Source organism: Balaenoptera acutorostrata, chromosome 3 (genome assembly GCF_949987535.1).
Source record: "Balaenoptera acutorostrata chromosome 3, mBalAcu1.1, whole genome shotgun sequence".
Lineage (NCBI taxonomy): Eukaryota > Metazoa > Chordata > Mammalia > Artiodactyla > Balaenopteridae > Balaenoptera > Balaenoptera acutorostrata.
This window is the reverse complement of record NC_080066.1, coordinates 12592510-12612500: the sequence shown is the minus strand read 5'-3', so window position 1 is coordinate 12612500 and position 19991 is coordinate 12592510. Positions and strand designations below refer to the sequence as shown.

Here is a 19991-nt window from a genome sequence, read left to right as displayed (position 1 = left end):
AAAGCTTCTTAACCTCTTACTCAGACCCTATATATCCTAACCATCATGTCCAATTCTAACAGTCTGATATCTGCTTTCTACCTCTACAGCCAATAAAAGCTGGGGGACGAGCTGCTGAAAATGATCAGGACATTGACAGCAATGAAAGGTAACGGCTGGCACAAAAAAGACTGTAAAAAATTCATAACAAAAATTCAGATCACATGGGAGGCTTAGGCCACTGTGAGTAACAAAGAGACTTATACTCATCACTGGCCCTGAGGCCATCACTGTAAAATAACTAAGGTTCATAATAATGACCACGAGTCACTTATTCTCCTTAATGCAACTATTTTAACACACTCTCTTTAAAAGGCCGGTGTGTGTATAAAACAGTTTAAAAAATATTGTCTCAATTCTACAAGTTGTTCTAGCTTGATTCATTCTCTGAGATGATTTTCTATAAGCTGAAATTTCATTTTATTCCTTAAATGATAGGTAACATTTCTCTGTCATTGGCATGGGATTGCTTTGCGGTGTTGAAATGTCAGAGTTTTCAGAGCTGAAGGGACCTTAGAGCTGGTATACTTTAGTCCACTCACTCAAGGACATACAGGTAGTTAGGCCACAGCTACATCCAGGATTTCTTTATCTGTTGGTCTGTCACAGTGTATCAGTGTATTAGGCTGTTATGCTACAGCAACAACCAATCCTAAATCTCAGTGACTCAATACAACAAAAATTAATTCCTGGGCTTCCCTGGTGGCGCAGTGGTTGAGAGTCTGCCTGCTAGTGCGGGAGACGCGGGTTCGAGCCCTGGTCTGGGAGGATCCCACATGCCGCGGAGCGGCTGGGCCCGTGAGCCACAGCTGCTGAGCCTGCGCGTCTGGAGCCTGTGCCCCGCAGCGGGAGGGGCCGCGATGGTGAGAGGCCCGCGCACCGCGATGAAGAGCGTTCCCCGCACCGCGATGGGGAGTGGCCCCCGCTTGCCGCAGCTGGAGAAAGCCCTCGCACGAACCAAAGACCCAGCACAGCCAAAAATAAAAAATAAAAAATAAAAAAAAAAAATTAATTCCTTATTCACACTACAAGTCCCACAGAGTTGGCAAGAAGTTCTGCTCCACACAACAACTTAGGGATCCAGCTGATAGAAGCTTTGTCTATCTGGAACACAAGGCCTCTTGAGTCACTTTACCAAGAAAAAGAAGGAGAAAGTGTCAGGCACCAGTTATTAAATACATTGGCCCCTTCCACCCACTCCATTGATCAGAGAGAGTCACGGGGCTCCATCAATTGCAAAGGCAACTGAAAAGTCTATTCTTCCAAGTGCTCAGGAGGTAGAGGGGAACTGATGTTGGGGAGCACTAGTAATATCTACCAGGATTCCTTCCATCACATCACCCTTCTTAAGTAACTTTGCGAACAAGGTAGTGATGGAGATAATAGCAATGATGAAGATGATGATGGTGATGATGTTGATGATGATGATGGTAACATCTGATGTTTGCACAGGTCCTTAAGGTCCAGAAAATGCTTCTCTCATTTGCATTATTATTATTATTCTTTTTTTAAAAAAACAAGCTTTGGCAAGTTTTATTAAAGAAAGATTGTGCATGATTTACTTTTCACCAGTCTGTTCTGGCATGCTTCTAATGATAACAGAATCACCTGGATCAATGATAGCCAGTGTGCATACTCTGTGGTATTTTCCACACACTGTGCCCAATTCAATATTATTGCCAGTGTGGTGATGGACACCAGTTTTGGCCAACATGGCATAATACTCTATTTCAGATTTCCTCAAGGCTCAAGGCTGGGCAGTCGTTGGCGAGGCTGACCAGTTTCGCTTTGCCTTGTCTGATCATTTTCAGAGTCTGCTTGTACCCCAGCGTGTACTTTCCACTTTTCATAACGAGTTGGAGCCTAGAGTTGATCAACTCCAGTGACTTTTTCGAGCAGCTGCCAAGACGGCTGGGGAGCAAGAAAGCTCTCATTTACATTACTTTTTTTTTTGAAGATTTGTTATTTATTTATTTATTTATTTAATTTATTTTTGGCTGTGTTGGTTCTTAGCTGAGGCTTGCCGGATCTTCGTTGAGGCACGCAGATCTGCCGCAGCGCACCGGCTTCTCTCTAGTTGTGGCGCGTGTGTTCCAGAGTGCGTGGGTTCTGTAGTTTGTGGCACTGTGGGCTCTCTAAGTTGAGGTGCCCGAGCTCAGTGGTTGTGTCACCCGGGCTTAGTTGCCCTGCAGCCTCTGGGACCTTAGTTCCCCGACCAGGGATCGAACCTGCGTCTCCTGCCTTGGAAGGCGGATTCTTTACCACTGGACCACCGGGGAAGTCCCTCATTTACATTATTAATTCAACCGTGTGCAATAACATTCCTCTTTCATATGAGAGAATTGAGCTCAGAGAATGTTCAACTGAATGGAGTGATTGGCTTAGGATCATATCAATGAGTATCTAGGGGATGAAATGCTGAACGTTTAGTCACAGCTGAAGAGGAGGCCCTGAGGGGAAAGTAGGATAGGAGTTTAACCCAGGAAATGGCCGATATGAGAAACCCAGTCCCAGAATTCACTGCAAAGGAGCTTTGAAGCATAAGGGATGAAAGAAGGAAAGACAATAGTGGAGCTCGTTTCTAGTTGTGACTCCTTTACTTCTGACCACATACACCCTTTCTTTCACAACAAAACATGCCTGGCCTATAAGCAGAGACACTTAATATTTATTACACTAATAAAAAAGAAAGTAAAAAACCACATATCCTGAATAGCATGTATTAGGTGTTATGTAAGAACACTATTAGATTTGAAATATCACATCTGGCCTAGAAATTTAAGGCAACTCATTGCCTTCAACTCATTGAATCTAGACGTGACAAAACAAATTACAGTTGTGAAATAAATTGATCCCGCTTGAACTGTGGGAGAACTTAACAATCAGGCTTTTAGAAGCTGAGGTAGCCAAATGAGAACGGCAGACCCAACCCCACAATAAATATTTAGCTGTACGTTTAGCATTAAGTTTGGCACAGAATACAGAGGAGACGTCTGGTCTTCTGGAAACTTACACATTGATGAAGAAGACAAAACTAATACATGTAAAATGATACACATTCCTGTAAAACAATAAACTGCTACAATAGCAGTATTGTAAAGTCTACAATAAACTGCTGTTTTGTACAGTGAAAACTCCAAATGATGTAGGAAATGTGAAGAAAACGAAATGCTAAGAAAAAGAGGGAAAAAACTGAAGGAGGAAGACTCAGTGAACTTTTCATAGAAAAGCTTGATGTGGACACAGGAATGGAAGCTGAATACAGTCTGGATAGGTGGAGAGGAAAAGAGAATCCGTTCTGGAAACAGCATGAACAAAGGCTCCAGATACACTGTGTTCCTGAGAAAGCGCCTGGCCCTGGCTGTGGCACCCCAACTTGCGTTGTTCTTAGTTGTGTACGTGTATCTCTGTCCCATAGATTATGATCATCTCCAGGAAAGGGCCTTATTTATCTTTGTGTAAGTGGCACAGGCATTGCATGTGGCACATAGAAGGTGCTCAAAACTCTTTCACTGGGGGGCTTCCCTGGTGGCACAGTGGCTGGGAGTCCACCTGCCAGGGAAGGGGACGCGGGTTCGAGCCCTGGTCCGGGAGGATCCCACATGCTGCAGAGCAACTGGGCCCGTGCGCCACAACTGCTGAGCCTGTACTCTGGAGCCTGTGCACCACAACTGCTGAGCCCTCATGCCACAATTACTGAAGCCCACGCGCCTGGACCTGTGCTCCGCAACAAGAGTGACCACCAAGGTGAGAGGCCCACACGCAGCAATGAAGACCCAACACAACCAAAAATAAATAAACAAAATAAATAAAAATTTATTAAAAAAAAAAGAAAGAAACCGTATGGTAATGTATGGAAACTAAATTTAAAAACAAAAACATAAACAAAAATCTCTTTCATTGGGAATTCCCTTGTGGCCTAGTGGTTAGGATTCCAGGCTTTCACTGCCGGGGCCCCAGGTTCTATCCCTGGTCAGGAAACTAAGATCCCACAAACTGCAGGGCCAAAAAAATAAAATAAAATAAATAAAAAGAATCTGGAAGAATGGGTAGGATTTAAAAAAAAAAGAAGAAGAACTAACCTTCAATAATACCAACAGCAACATCTGGGGGTTTATCTAAACTTTACAAGAGTTGCAAGTAGTATCACCTCAAAGACAGGGAAATAGATGATGATGCCTTCTCAGACGTAGTGGTTACGGACATTTCTGCTGCATTGCTAATGAAGTGTTAGCTTCACAAACTTTTATTTATGTCTCAGTTTTCTGAGACAGAATCTATATTTTATTGGCCTTTGGGCAGATCATTAGAGGAAGGACTGAACGGATAATTTACCTCCTCAGTCAGGAAATCATTCTGACTAAATGGGTTTCTTAATAAAGTGCAGCATCTTAGCCAATCTCGACTTCCTCTCCTTTGGCACAAAGGAAATGTTCAGCTCTTTTGTTTTCAAAAACCTCAAGGTGTATCAGTTAACCAGCTGTCCTGGATGTGGCTTTGCTGGTTTGTGTACTGCTACTGAATGAATTATAAAAGAAAACAAAAGAAAAGAAAAGAAAGAAAGAAAGAGAGAAAGAAAGAAAGAGAGAAAGAGAAAGGAAGGAAGGAAGGAAGGAAGGAAGAAAGAAAGAAAGAAAGAAAGAAAGAAAGAAAGAAAGAAAGAGAAAGAAAGAAAGAAAGAAAGAAAGAAAGAAAGAAAGAAAGAAAGAGAAAGAAAAAGGAAGGAAGGAAGGAAAAGAGAGAAGGAAGGAAGGAAAGAAAGAAAGAAGGAAAGAAAGAGGGAGAGAGGGAGGGAGGGAAGAAGGAAGGAAGGGAGGAAGGGAAAGCAAAGAAAGGCCAGGCGGGAGAGAAGTGATTATAGTAAAAAGATCCAAAGCACCAGTGGGTGAATTTCAGCCTTGTTTAGAAACTCTAGTGATAGTAGAGGCCACTCAACACCTACTTGATTTTTTTGTTGTTAAAAAAGAACTCCTTTGCTTTAGGAATCAAAACATCTAATCGTTTTCACCAACACTGTGTTCTGTGGATGTCTCTCAATGCATTTTCTCACAAAGATTTAGTAACAAAAGTTCCGATTAGGTGTCATGTTCTCAAGACTTTCCTCTTAGACAACATTGAGTCAGGTGGTCTAAGGGCTCAACCTACCACCTGGGCATCAACAAAACATCTGAGGGACATGCATAGATCCTTCAGTGGACCTCAGCCCCAGACATTTAAAAAAGCACATTTCCCTTGCAAAGTCCCAGGAAAGCAAGTACATGGGCTGATCTGTGGATGCATAGAAGATTATATTCGATTTTTATTTGGTTCAATGAATCAGAGGTGCATTTAGACGGTGATGTTGTATATTTTGGTTGGTGCTGCCTCTCCCCTGGAGCCTGCCAGGACCATGCAGCAGGCGGCACCCCAGCAAACCAGCCAAAGACAGAGCAGGGATACTTCTGGGCTGACTTATCTCCATTACCCTGGAATTTAAAACCACCACCACTATGCTGTGTAAAATGACCTCCCAGGATATTTTGCTGCTTTCTCCAGCCCTGGGCTTGTACGAAGCTTTAATAAATACTTGCTTTGAATTTTATCTGCTCAGATCCTTTTAATGGAATCATTTATTTCTCAATCATCTCTATAGCTTCTCTTTGACTTCAATCCTCAGCTGTTGGAAATAGCACTTCTAAAAAAGCCTTCCCTGACCACGCTGGCAGAAACTTGTCTTTATTCTCCATTTCCCTCTTTTGCTTTATTTTTTGTCATAGCACTTATCACCACCTGACATAGTATATATTCATTCGTTGATTGTTTATCTCATGTGCAAGCACACACATGTGCACACACACACTAAGCTACATGAAAGAAGTGAATTGTTTCATCTGTACCTTATTCCAAATGCCTAGAAAAATAGATGGACAATAAGTTTTTTACAGGATAAATAGTTCAATGAATCTGCCTCGCTATTCACTGATTCATCCATTTAAATACGTAGCTTGCATACAGGTTAGGATCATGGGCTCAGTTCGCAGACTGCTTGAATCCCAATTGCTCCACTTAGAAGCTGTGTGGCCTTTGGGCAATCACATAACCTCTCTGTGCCTCAGTTTTTTTGGTCATTAGTGTAACAGAAATAATAACAATATATATCTCACAAAGTTTTTATGAGTATTAAATGAGACATTAGACAGAAAGCACTAAGAACAATGTCTGGCCCATAAATAGCACATAAGCACAATGCCTATAAAATCTCACGTGCTCAATAAATGTTAACAATCATTTACTCAGCAAATATATTTTTTAAATTTTTTAAAATTTATTTGTTTGTTTGTTTATTTATTTATGGCTGCGTTGGGTCTCCGTTGCCGCGAGCGGGCTTTCTCTAGTTGCGGTGAGCAGGGGCTACTCTTCGTTGCGGTACGCGGGCTTCTCATTGTGGTGGCTTCTCTTGTTGCCGATCGTGGGCTCTAGGCACGTGGGCTTCGGTAGTTGTGGCACGCAGGCTCAGTAGTTGTGGCTCACGGGCTCTATAGCACAGGCTCAGTGGTTGTGGCTAATGGGCTTAGTTGCTCCGCGGCACGTGGGATCTTCCCGGACCAGAGCTCAAACCCCTGTTCCCTGCATTGGCAGGCGGATTCTTAACCACTGCGCCACCAGGGAAGTCCCAGCAAATATTTATTGAATGTTTACCACGGGCCAGGTGCTATAGTAGGTGCTGGGAATACAATGGTGAACAAAACCAAAAATGGACCCCGCCCTTATAGAGCTTATAGTACAGTGGGAGAGACAGTTATTAATCCAAGTAAACACACACATGAATGCAGAATTAAAACTGCCTTAAATGTTAAGAAGAGCTTGGGTGAGAGTATATTTATAGGGTCACTTGATCTGGTCAGAGACGGAAGAGAAAAATTTCTGGGGAAGTTATGTATGGTGGGGTGAAAATGGATATAACATCCAGTTTCAAGTTGTTTTGTGTTCTGTGCTATTCTGTCACCCCCTCTTTTTCTTCAAAGAGTCAGCAAGATAAGAATGAGTGAATAGCCTTGAGTTAATGGTGATTTTGCCTTGAAGGAGAAGAGGCTGGTCTCTGCTTAGGGAGCTGTGCTAAGAATGGACTTCAGCCCCAGGCACAGCATGTGGGCAAGTGGAAACGGACAGGAGACTGAAGTCTCCTCCTCCTGCACCTATGCTGGGGGTTTAAAAAAAATCCTAGGAAAATATGGGGATGTATAATTAAGCCATTTTATTTGGACATAAAGGGAAAGTGGGAGTGAAGTCTAGAGGGGTTTTGAACATCTGTTCATTTAAATAAACATTTGTTCATAAATAAAATAATTGTTTTATTTATAAATAAAATTTGTAAAATTTTTACCTCCGTAAAAAATAATTGTTTTTCCTTTTTGGTTTTCCCTTTCATTCTTGGGCTATTTAAACTGCAGGCATTCTTAAATGGTTGTACTCATAGGGCACAAATAATTTCATGTCTTGCTTTTATGTGGTGGTGCATAGTCTTCATAATTATTCATATTAATCATCTTTTTATAAGGAGAGAAACTGAGCCTTAGAACATTACTGATTGCCATCCTCAGCAAATTAAAGGCTAATGGCCCTTTGTTTGAAAGGCAAGTCTTTGGACTGGAGAATTCAGTTAGTTGCACTTCATCCCCTCAGCTAACCCAGCACTTCAGCCGGATGACTACACAGGTGCATTCAAAGATGGGGGTTAAGGAGTCTAAAGGAAAAAACCCACACCTGTGTGTCTCCCCTATCCTCAGTACTCCACTACAACACGACTTCACTTCTGACCCCAGATGTGTGGGCTTTCTACACATCAAGCCATTCTGCAACACCAGCTGGGCGTCCTACAAGTTAACTCAATTCTGACACTATTTACCTGGAGACAGCATCAGATCCCACAGGCTAAAGGCTCAGTCCCGCAAGAATGCCCCTGTCCTCCCCCTTCCAGGGCCAATTGAAAGTCCAGGTTGTCACTTGTGCTTCTGACTGACCAGCTAATTAAATTAGCTATCAATTCATTTCCTAGAGTGACTCACAGAACTCAGGAATACAGTGTACTTACTCGATTACTGGTTTATTCTAGATGGAAGAGATGCATAAGGCAAGGTCTGAGGAAGAGAGCGAGGACGCCTTCTCCGGTGCACCAGCTTCCCAGTACCTCTATGTGTTCCCAGCCTGGAAGCTCTCCAAACCTTTCTTATTGGGTATTTATGGAGGCTTCATTACATAGCCATGCTGGACTCTAACGCTGGTCACTTGTGACTGATTTAACCTCCAGCCCCTCTCCCCTTCCTGGAAGTTGGTGCGTGGGATTGAAAGTTCCAATCCACTAATTTGATTTAATCCTGATTGGTTCCCCTGGCAACCAGCCCCCATCCTTAAGGCTTTCCAAAAATCATCTTTTTTTTTTTTTGGTCATGCCGTGTGGCATGCGGGGATCTTAGTTCCTCGACCAGGGATGGAACCAGTGCCCCCTGCTGTGGAAGCGGGGAGTTTTAACCACTGGACCGCCAGGGAAGTCCCCCAAAAGTCACTTATTAACATAAACTCAGGTGTGTCGGAAAGGGGCTTGTTATGAATAACAAAAGACATCTTTATCACTCTATCCTTTAGGAAATTCCAAGGGTTTTAGGAACTCCATGTCAGAAATGAGGTGAAGACCAACATATATATTTCTTATTACAAATCACAATATGGGTGGGGGGGGCGGAGGGTCAGAGGGACAGTCTGTGGCCAGAGGGAAGGCATCACAAGCCAAGCCCATGATCTTGGACACACTGGTCTCATTAGCTTATTCACCGAGCTGGCCGTCTGAGAAAACAACGAGAATAAAAAACAAAACTACAAATTGTTTCAAGCTTTGGAGTCCGAAGAATTATTAAAAGTGATCAAAATATAGTAATAAATAAGACACTGTTGACATCAAGATAGGGAGAGATACAATTAAAATTCATTAAGACACAATAAGACACTCTCGTCTAGGCTTGCAGTAAAAGGAACTTTGCCAAATGAATTATTCAAGGAGAAATGAGCTGAATGAGGGAATCCTCTCTTGGCTTGGCAATAGTTTAGACTTAGTGCAAACTTTCTCCCCAGGTAATAGTATAGCAAAAAGTTACAAAGAAGCATGTTCATTTATTACTTGAGTACTTTACAACAGTGCAAAGCTTGGCATTAGTCCTCCGATTATAGTCTGAACCTTTCATAGTAACTGAGGAAAATGAACATCTGGAGTGTAATCGTCCATTTTAAAATTAATTAATAACAGATTCAAGAAAAGTTTGTGGAATCCATGTGAATCCTTTTCCTACTATTCTAAGGGAAAATTTTAAGCAATATCAATGAAAGAGTGTTTGTGGGGTGTTTGTTTGTTTGTTTGTTTTTGGCAGTCTTGAACATGTTGTGCCCGAGGAAAGAAGCCAGATACAAAAAGCCATGTGCTGGATGATTCCATTTACATGAAGTATCCAGAATAGGCAAAAGAGACAAAGTGGATTAATGGTTGTCAGAGGCTGCAGGGAAAAGAGAAGAAGTACAAGGTTTCTTCAGGGGTGATGAAAATTTTCTGGAATTAGATAGAAGTGATGTTTGCACAGCTCTGTGAGTATGCTAAAACCACTGAATTGTACACTTTAAAAGAGTGGGGAAATTCCCTGGCAGTCCAGTGGTTAAGACTCCATGCTTCCAATGCAGGGGGCGCGGGTTCGATCCTTGGTCAGGGAACTAAGATCCCACATGCTGCACGGTGCAGCCAAAAAAAAAAAAAAGTAAAAGGGTGGATATTACGGTGTGTGAATTATATCTCAATTAACAAAAGAAGAAGCATGAACACTTCTTTACCAGAAGTTCTCAGAAAACCTCTCCTTACCTATCAATGATCTGAACTACAGTACGTGAATGAACCAGTGTCCTGGGGGACGCCCTGTGTCCAGTGAGAAGCATGTGGGTCCTGAGTGGCTTAGATTCCCCTAGAGCTAGGATCAACCCTCTTCACCCTATGACTGCTACAAAAAAGAAAGAGGTGCCAAGGATGTGGGGCAAACACAATTTCTATTCCTGTGCTTCTTTTCTCCTGGCATCCCACATCTTGGGCATGTCTTTATATCTGCTCGTATTCTATTATAATGTATTATAATTGTCTCTTTGCTGTCTCCCCTACTATATCGCAAGCTCCTTGAATGCAATGGCCTCTGAGTATCCCCAATGGCTAGTACAGTGTCTAGTCATGGAAGGTAATCAGTAAATGCTTATTGAATAAATGATTGATATGAAACTTGGAAATATCTCCTATTCTGGCTGATGGTCAAAATCCCCAGAATCAGCAGTTCCTTCTTTGTATGAAGCCCTGCCTTCTGATACATCCTTAAGGCATTACCCCCAAAAGGATAAGTATTGAATCACTCATAGCTTTGCGTGAGTTTGTTTTATCAGCTCCTCTCTGACTCAGGGAAGAGAACTAGCCTGGGCTTCCCAGAAGTAGAAAAACATGGAGAGGAACTTGTCAACCTGACCTTTTAGTCTGGAACCAGCTCATGTGACAAGATCATGACCTAATAGTTTTTTTCTGTGTGTGTGTGTGTTTAAAATATGAATTTCCAGGCTTCCCTGGTGACACAGTGGTTAAGAATCCGCCTGCTAATGCAGGGGACACAGGTTCGAGCCCTGGTCCGGGAAGATCCCACACGCTGCGGAGCAGCTAAGCCCGTGTGCCACAACTACTGAGCCTGTGCTCTAGGGCCCGTGAGCCACAACTACTGAGCCCTCAGTGCTGCAACTACTGAAGCCCACACGCCTAGAGCCCGTGCTCCGCAACAAGAGAAGCCACCACAAAGAGAAGCCTGTGCACCGAAATGAAGAGTAACCCCTGCTCGCCGCAACTAGAGAAGGCCCGTGCGCAGCAATGAAGACCCAACGCAGCCAAAGATAAATAAAATAGAATTAATTAATTTAAAAAAGTATGAATTTCCAATTGTTTAAGATATACCAATGCTTGATCCAACTTGTTATATCTCACACACACACTCACACACACACACACACACACACACACACAGTCACATCCTCAGAGATAACTCTCTCCAGTTTCTGAAATGGAAAAGAGGCATTAGGCATCTTGAAGCAAAGATAAAGGGGAAATGAAGTCTTAGTAATTTAAAACAGTTCTTTGAGGTGGTAAATCAGCATGGACAAAGGGGGAAGGATAGAGATAATTTATATTTTGTTTGAATCCCAGGGGCCTCTGATAAGGAGCTTTAAAAATTTTTTTTTTATTTATTGGCTGCGTTGGCTCTTAGTTGCAGCACGCAGAATCTTTCATTGCAGTATACAGGCTCTTTGTTGCAGCACACGGGTTAGTTGCCCTGCAGTCTGTGGGAGCTTAGTTCCCTGACCAGGGATCGAACCCACATCCCCTGCATTAGAAGATGGATTCTTAACCACTGGACTACCAGGGGAATCCCTAAAAAGGAGCTTTTGATAAGATCTATAAGGATACCTTCAGCTCTAAAGCCTTAAAGTTGTGGGATTCATCAAAGAATAGTTTGTTTGGGAAAGCATTTAAAGAGAGGTCATAGAAAATAATCTACAGCTTCAATTCTTTAGCTAAAAACTTTAATAGTGTTATAATTACTTTGGAAAAGCAAGTATACCATGAGCTCTGAGATTTATGGATACAGTAAACTCACTAAGCAGGAATTAGCAAATCAATGAAGGGAGGAAATTTCAAGTCTACATTTGTAGGCAGAAAATAAGGCAGGCGGAGCTTTATTAAGGGCAAGTGACAAGTGATGCAATTAGAGAAAAACAATTCAATCTAAATTTAATCCTTAGGATTAGGATTAATGTTTAATCCTTTTCCCAGGTTGTATTTGAGCTATCAGGTACAACCTGGGAAAAGGATTAAACATTATCATGGATATGAGAACTATATTCTATAGAAATATACACAAAATTGGATGTTTACATCGATACTATTTATAACGTTGAAAAACTGGAATCGTAATTGTTTTTAAAATGAAATTGTTTTAATAAGTTATTGTACATGTATCCATGAAATAATATATAGGTAAGAAGATACACTGTTCTAATAACTACCGGGAGGCACTCTGGGAACTTGATGAATTACCTTGATGTATGAAATACTGGCTTGTGAATCCATGATGTCAGTACAAGTAACAGGTATTATTAAAAAATAATGATAAAAATTTAAAACGTGACTGGTGACTCAAGAAGATTTTCGTGGGGCTTCCCTGGTGGCGCAGTGGTTGAGAATCTGCCTGCCAATGCAGGGGACATGGGTTCGAGCCCTGGTCTGGGAGGATCCCACATGCCACGGACTGACTAGGCCTGTGAGCCACAACTGCTGAGCCTGCGCGTCTGGAGCCTGTGCTCCGCAACAAGAGAGGCTGCGATGGTGAGAGGCCCGCGCACTGCGATGAAGAGTGGCCCCCGCTTGCCGCAACTAGAGAAAGCCCTCGCACAGAAACGAAGACCCAACACAGCCAAAAATAAAATGAATAAATAAATAAATTAAAAAAAATACATCACTGCTTCTTCTGATTAGGGATTTTAAAAAAAAAAAAAAGAAGGTTTTCGTGGACTGTCTGGGGCCAGTTATAGTAATTCTAGGGGACTCGTTGGGACGCAGAAAAAGGTCTCCTGCAAAACCACATGGGGGATGGAGGACAAGGTGGGAAGGTGAGGAAGGAGCTATTTGGTTGTTTACATCTTTTTCAGGAAGCATGCCTGAACTCCACAAGGAAACAAGGCAGAGGATTCAGGGCTGACACTCGGAAAACCCCTCAGGACCAGGGGGCCTGAGCTGTTGGCAGTGCCTTCTCTTAGAATTCCAGCCCAAAGGTTTTCAAAAGACACTGTAGAAGATAGGATTAAATAGATGACAACCTATTTTTAAGAAGGTAGATAAAAAAATCTTTCCTCCAGAGGCATTCCATGTGAGTCCACTTGGATCACAAGATGAGTCACTTCTGAACGTTTCCTGCAGCCTCCGAAATTCAGTAGCCAATTACTTCCACAGAGAACAAAGCTCAAGAGTGAAGGGAAGAATGGAAGAGCTTTGAAGGGCCATTTCCACTTGCTCATAAACACTCTGAATGAAATGTAAGCTGTTCCAAGTGGTACCAGGTTGATTGTATATTGCTTCATCTTTATCTTGGCTCTCCAGACAACACATTTTACTTGGGATTTAATTGTCCTTTACTTCCTCATACCTTCTCCTCCCAATCAATTAATAATCAGTAAGCCTTTAATTAAGCATTCTTATATACAGCGTGTAAGATCCTTTGATAAAGACACTTGAATAAAATGTAACAAGGGGATGCACATTCCATTTGGGAACATATGTTTACTGTGACTCCTGAGTCGTTCTTTTTTTTTTTTTTTTTTTTACATTTTCCTGAGTTCTTAATCCACTAATGTCAAAATGACCCATCGGGGGAAATGGTGCCCAGCTGATGAACTGTTCCCTGCAACGTTTCAATGCAGTTCCCAAACCCTATATACTCAAGAGTGGACCTTTCTGTGCAAACTTGTTATTGTTATTCTTCAAATCTGATCTATCTATGCCATATTACATAACAAATAATTGGCTACAAATGTATCCGTGGTACAAACCTTGATTTCACCAAGAAAGAAAGTACATCATAATTACTAGGTTTCTCTTTGGTGATTAATCAGAGAACTTTGAACTTGCCTTCCACACAACATAGAGGAATATTCCCATGCCATTGCAGAACATTTGGTATCTCACTGCAAGAATGGGTTGCATGCTCCCCGAAATATTTTAGCAACCTCTGACTCTGCCAAATTGTTTAATACCTACAGGATAACAAAAAATAATTTGAATAGTGTTTCAATTATAAATGCTTCAGAAGAAATCTAGTGATGTGAATATTACAAGGAAAAAAAATCCACGGTCCATTTATTGAACTCGCTGTGAAATAAGCACACTGCAAACAGTTGCTCTGATTCATGCCTCAAGGCTGTTCTACTTAAGCAGGCTCTCAAGATCCAACAAGTCATCTGGTGACTCAGGCAACTGCTGAGCAGAAAACAAAATTGCTCCGTCCAACATGTGTTTCTGAAGCATTTACTGGGTGTAGCTTTTATGATCCAGCTGAGTCCTTTTTTTGCAAGTCTTGCAACAAATTATTGAATCAACAAAGCGAAACAAGTCCGTAGCATTCCAGAAGGATCCCCTAATCTAAATTAAAAATATACAAGTTACAACTGATTTGCACAAATGCGCATAGGGAGGACTGCTAGACCAATTTAATAAAAAGACTAATGCTGGCAAAGTGCATTTAATTTGGTACAGTTTCATCAATTAGTTATACTTGACAAAATCAGAACATAAAAATATTTAAAAATTTGACAGTTTGGATTAATGAGATCAACTCAATGGACAATCTGCTTAAACAAATCTCATGCACTATTAAGGTTATTAAGAAAATTATAAGCTATGGTCTATAGTCTGACATCTTAAAGAATAGGAACTCAAAGCATTTTTATAATTACACCCTGAAACTTTATTCACCTTTTCACTGTTGGATATGATCACACGGGCAAACACAGATGGGATTTCTGAAAACTCAGGAATAAAAAGAATTGTGAATCATGAGAAAATGGCTCTACATTTTAACTTTTATAGTACTTATTTTCCCCCAGTTTTATTGAGATATAATTGACACAGAGCTCTGTATAAATTTAAGGTATTCCACATAATGACTTGACATATCTATCTATATATATTGCAAAATGATTTAGTACTTTTTTGCATTTAATTTCTGTAGAACTTAGTTTCTTAGCTTTGGAAATTTTTGTACTTAAAGCAAATACTTCTTGAAAGGCAATTATTAAATTGAGAATAAGAGAGTCTACAAGAAAATAATGACACAAAAAGTTCACTTCCATTTTTATGTCAAATATTGAAACTATATTGGTGCTTAACTGTATATTGAGGTTTGTTAACTGCACTATTTTGAAACACTTCCATGCCTCCCCCGCAATTTTTATTTTGAAAACAAATAAACCAACAGCAACAACAAAAAAACTATAGAAAAGTTGATAGTACAATGAAGACGTATATTCTTTACCTAAATTCACCACTTTTTAATATTTTATCACATTTGCCTCACCTATTTATCTATCTATGCACATATTCATATAAATATATATATGAAATATTTTGACTTGATTAAATTCTTTGCTATTCATATATATACACACATACACACATGTGGAAGGAAAGAGAGAAAGGGAGAATTGTTTAAGAATAAGGATATCTTTTCTAATTTTACTCTTTTTGACTTTTTTTTTTTTTGGCCGTGCCAAGCAGCATGTGGGATCTCAGTTCCCCGACCAGGGGTCAAACCTGCGCCCCCTGCACTGGAAGCGCTGAGAAAGATATTTTTTCTATAACCTATCCCAGTATAATGATCATACTTACGAAAATTAACATTGGTTATATAATACCATTTAATATACAGTCCATATTTGAATTTCCTCTGTTGTTCCAAAAAACATCTCATAGCTGGGTTTTTTGTTTTCCTACTCTGGGTTCCAACCAAGATTGCACTTGGTTATTCTTCTTTAGTTCTAAATTTAGAGCAATTTCCCTGCCTTGAAAAACAAAATTCTACATCAATGACTTTTCTTCCCCAAGAATCTTGAACAATGTCCCACATTTTGGATTCCTCTAACATGTTTCTTCATTATTAGATTTAGATTAATCAAATTTGGTGGATATGCTTATGTTGCTGGAAAGCAGTATTTAAAAACAAATCTTGAAATTTCTTTTCTTGATATTATTGCTCCCCTAAATTTCTGATGTATCAATAAACAAGTTTTGTTTTAAAAAATTATTCTATATAATAAACAGCATGGTCCTACTAGCAAATAGAACATGTGTTTCATAGTATATGTAGTTTTTGTGAGGCCAGAAGATGTGTCTCACAGACTTTCATTTTAAACCTTCCTGGGACTGCCCTGGTGGTCCAGGGGTTAAGACTCCGCCCTTCCAGTGTAGGGGCTGTGGGTTCAATCCCTGGTTGGGGAGCTAAGATCCCACATGTGGGCGGCACAGCCAAAAAAAAATTAAAAAAAAAAAAAAGAAAGAAAATAAACCTTCCTAATACCAAGCAAATGCCCGGTATACATAGTTCTTTACTCTCACTCATGCAGTGAGCACTCGTGGGCACGTGTACACAACTCATCATCTGAACCTTAATGAGTTTGCACAGTTGTTGAGAACACACACCATGAAAATAAACATCAAGTAAACAACACTACAGATAAAGGTACATGTTGGCTTATGACATTCTGATCTTTAACAATTTTTCTTGTTATTAAAATTGCCATGTGCCTTTGAGTGACTGGCCGTCACAATTAAACCTATACAATAAGCACAATTACCTATGATTTCCCCCAAATTGACTAGAGTTTTCAATGAAACAATGTTGCAATAGGGGAGATTAAATCTTCTAATAATTAATGAATTGGTCTAAACATCAACAGAAGTGGATTCTTGTCTCCATCAGTATTGTCACGATCATTATTGAATCACATTTCCTGGGTTACCACAAGGTTTATTACTCATCCAGATTATTAGGATCTGATGGAGATCTTTGACTTAACTCTGAGGTTGGGATCTCACCAGCTAATTTAACATTAGCTGTTCACTTACAGAAAGAAATAATCCTAGAATCGTGAAACTGATAGAAATTTCAAAAGGACATTGTATACATTTCTTATCATTAGGTCAAAACTCTCCTATCTGGCAGCTGAATATCTATCCTATTTGTAACCATCCTTTGCATAGCTGTTTTCTATGGCCTTTTGGGTAAAGTACTCCATTGTGAGGATATTTTATATTTACCTTTAATTCTTTCTATATGTAACCGAGCAGTACCCCATGGGGGCCTTCCTGGGACAGGCTTTCCCCCATATCTTCTGCTTTAGCTCCTCCCTGAAATACCTAGATAATAGTATTTGATGCACATTCCCTGAGTTGTTTTGCAGATGTAAAAAAAAAAAACCCTCTCCAACAAATGGAAGATATTAACTTCTTGATGACCATGAGCACCACAGCCCCCAGGCCTCCTGGAGCCTAAGGACTGATGATGTTAACCCCTGTGACACCGCCCCGCTACCTCACCGTCAGCCAATCAGAGAGTGGTGCACAAGCTGATCACACCCCCTGCGACCCACCCCCCCCCATTCCCCTGGCCCCCACTTACCTGGCTTTTTTTTTTTTTTTAATTGTTAATGATTTATTTATATATTGCTCACAAGGGCTCTCTTTTGGTCAGTTTAATGATAAACTGTCTCCAATATTTATGAAAATCTTATGCTCAATCTTTGGGGTTTTTTTCTTGTATTATCTACAGAGATAGAAATCTTACATGGGCAATAAGAGTTATAAAGAATTTCCTTGCCATGGAGTGAGTTGTATATAACAAATTGAGTTCAAAATGTACCTAAGTGAAATAAATTGGATTAGAATGAATCTATTTAGAAACTTTATTTCATTTGGATTCAGATTCACTATGAAGTCAGAACAGTGCTGGCTTGATCTATTATGGCTTCTAAGACCACACCATCCTGTGGTCCCTCATGAGCTCAATGCCATGGCTTGGGGCTCAGTAGGGGCTGTCTCCCCTACACCCACCCCCACTGTCCCCTGCAGTCTGTGGCAAATGACATCCACAGTTCTTTCAATTCAGTTCAACCAACCTTTATGTAGCGTCAGGCTCTATGCTTAGTGGGTTTGGGGATTTTTGTTTGTTTGTTTGTTTTGTTTTGTTTTTTATTTTTTAAAATATCTTTATTGGAGTATAATTGTTTTACAATGGTGTGTTAGTTTCTGCTGTTATATTAGAGTGAATCAGCTATACATATACATATATCCCCATATCTCTTCCCTCTTGCGTCTCCCTCCCTCCCACCCCTCTAGGTGGTCACAAAGCACCGAGCTGATCTCCCTGTGCTATGTTACCTGGCTTTTAAAAGTGCTTTGCCGGGGCTTCCCTGGTGGCGCAGTGGTTGAGAATCTGCCTGCCAAAGCAGGGGACATGGGTTCAAGCCCTGGTCTGGGAAGATTCCCATATGCCGCGGAGCAACTAAGCCCGTGTGCCACAACTACTGAGCCTGCACGTCTGGAGCCTGTGCTCCGCAACAAGAGAGGCCACGATAGTGAGAGGCTCGCGCACCGCGATGAAGAGTGGCTCCCGCTTGCCGCAACTAGAGAGAGCCCTCGCACGGAAACGAAGACCCAACACAGTCAAAAATAAATAAATAAAATTAAAAAAAAAAAAAAAAAAAAAGTGCTTTGCCAAAACCCTTCGGGGAGTTCAGGGCTTTTAGGCCATGAGCCACCCGTCTCCTTGCATGGCCTTGTAATAAACCTTTCTCTGCTCCAAACTCTGACCTTTCAGTTTGTTTGGCCTCACTGTGTGTCGGGCACACGAACTTGCGTTAGCATATGTGGTAGCTTAGAGACAATAGCTATCCTTAAGTTGAAAGTTTTTTCTCAAGTTTGGACTCACTCTCGTGGCTGCAGACAGCATAAACAACATCTTGTTAGCCTTTCCTCATGGGTCTTGTTTCCCAAACCTTTAATCATTTTTATGGTTTTCCTTTAAACTCTCTCCAAGTTTTCTGTCCCCTTTTAGATACAAAGCCGGGAATTAAATATAGTATTTGCAAGGATATGATTAGTACCAAATTTAGAGGGCAATTACTGCACAGTTCTTACATTCTGTGCTCTAAGATTTGTTAATTGTTTTCAAAAATTATCCGACTTTCCGTAAAAAACAACCAAGATCCCGAGGAGCAGTCTTGAATACTATATGGTCATGTTTTAAAACTCATATGACCTTGGTCCACTTTAGTGGGACAAAAGCCGTCAAAGCCCACCTAAGGGACTTCCCTGGTGGTGCAGTGGTTAAGAATCTGCCTGCCCACGCAAGGCGCACAGTTCGAGCCCTGGCCGGGGAAGATCCCACATGCCACAGAGCAACTAAGCCCGTGTGCCACAACTACTGAGCCTGAGCTCTAGAGCCTTCGAGCCACAACTACTGAGCCTGCGTGCCGCAACTACTGAAGCCCGTGCGCCTAGAGCCCATGCTCCGCGACAAGAGAAGCCACCGCAATGAGAAACCCACGCACTGCAATGAAGAGTAGCCCCTGCTCGCCACAACTAGAGAAAGCTCGTGCACAGTAACAAAGACCCACCACAGCCAAAAATAAAAATAAATAAACAAATAAATAAATAAATAAATTTATTAAAAAAAAAAAAAAGCCCACCTAAGTCTCACTTTCAGTGAAAGTTACTCAAAACTGCAGAAACATCTCAGAAAGAATTATAAGGATAATTCCTTTGAGCCACAATGCATTCATGTCTTAAGGTCTAGTTACTGCAAAATTACAGGCCCAGAAGAGCTGATGCAGATTTACATTACTGCTTACTCTGGAGTTAACCAACCAATGCACAACTGCTACACGCGTTCTGAGGAAGCTACACCAAAGTATTTTATATTTAAAAGGAAGATGACCCAACATTAAAAATCACAATGAACTCAAAACTCTGTTGATCATGACCTGATAACATGGTAACCTTCTGGAAAATTGCGGAAATTTTAATCATGTGCAAGTATGGGTTTGCAGTGAGAGCCTTTGCATCATTGCCACGCATTTCGTAGCAGGGAAAGCTCCTGGTGGATAACTGAGGACTGTCTTTGGGAAACTCTAGCAATATGTTAATTTTCCTTGCTAGTAATATTAGCCAAGCTATCATTTACTGAGTGCTTACTATATGTCGGACACTTTATTACACCCTCTGTACACATTTTGTCCTTTGAATCATATCAGCTTTGTGAGGGACATGTTATTAGTATAGCCTATTTATATATGAGCCAATTGAGGCC

General features: G+C 40.9%; 1 protein-coding gene across 1 annotated transcript; it reads right to left on the bottom strand.

Moving 5' to 3' along the window:
• Window positions 1–1571: 1571 nt before the first annotated feature.
• LOC103005312 (60S ribosomal protein L30-like) lies at window positions 1572–1973 on the bottom strand. Its single transcript, XM_057541954.1, is given in 2 exon segments — window positions 1572–1792; window positions 1794–1973. Coding segments are annotated over 2 exon segments (375 nt in total). The 3' UTR covers window positions 1572–1597.
• Between the last annotated feature and the right edge of the window lie 18018 nt (window positions 1974–19991).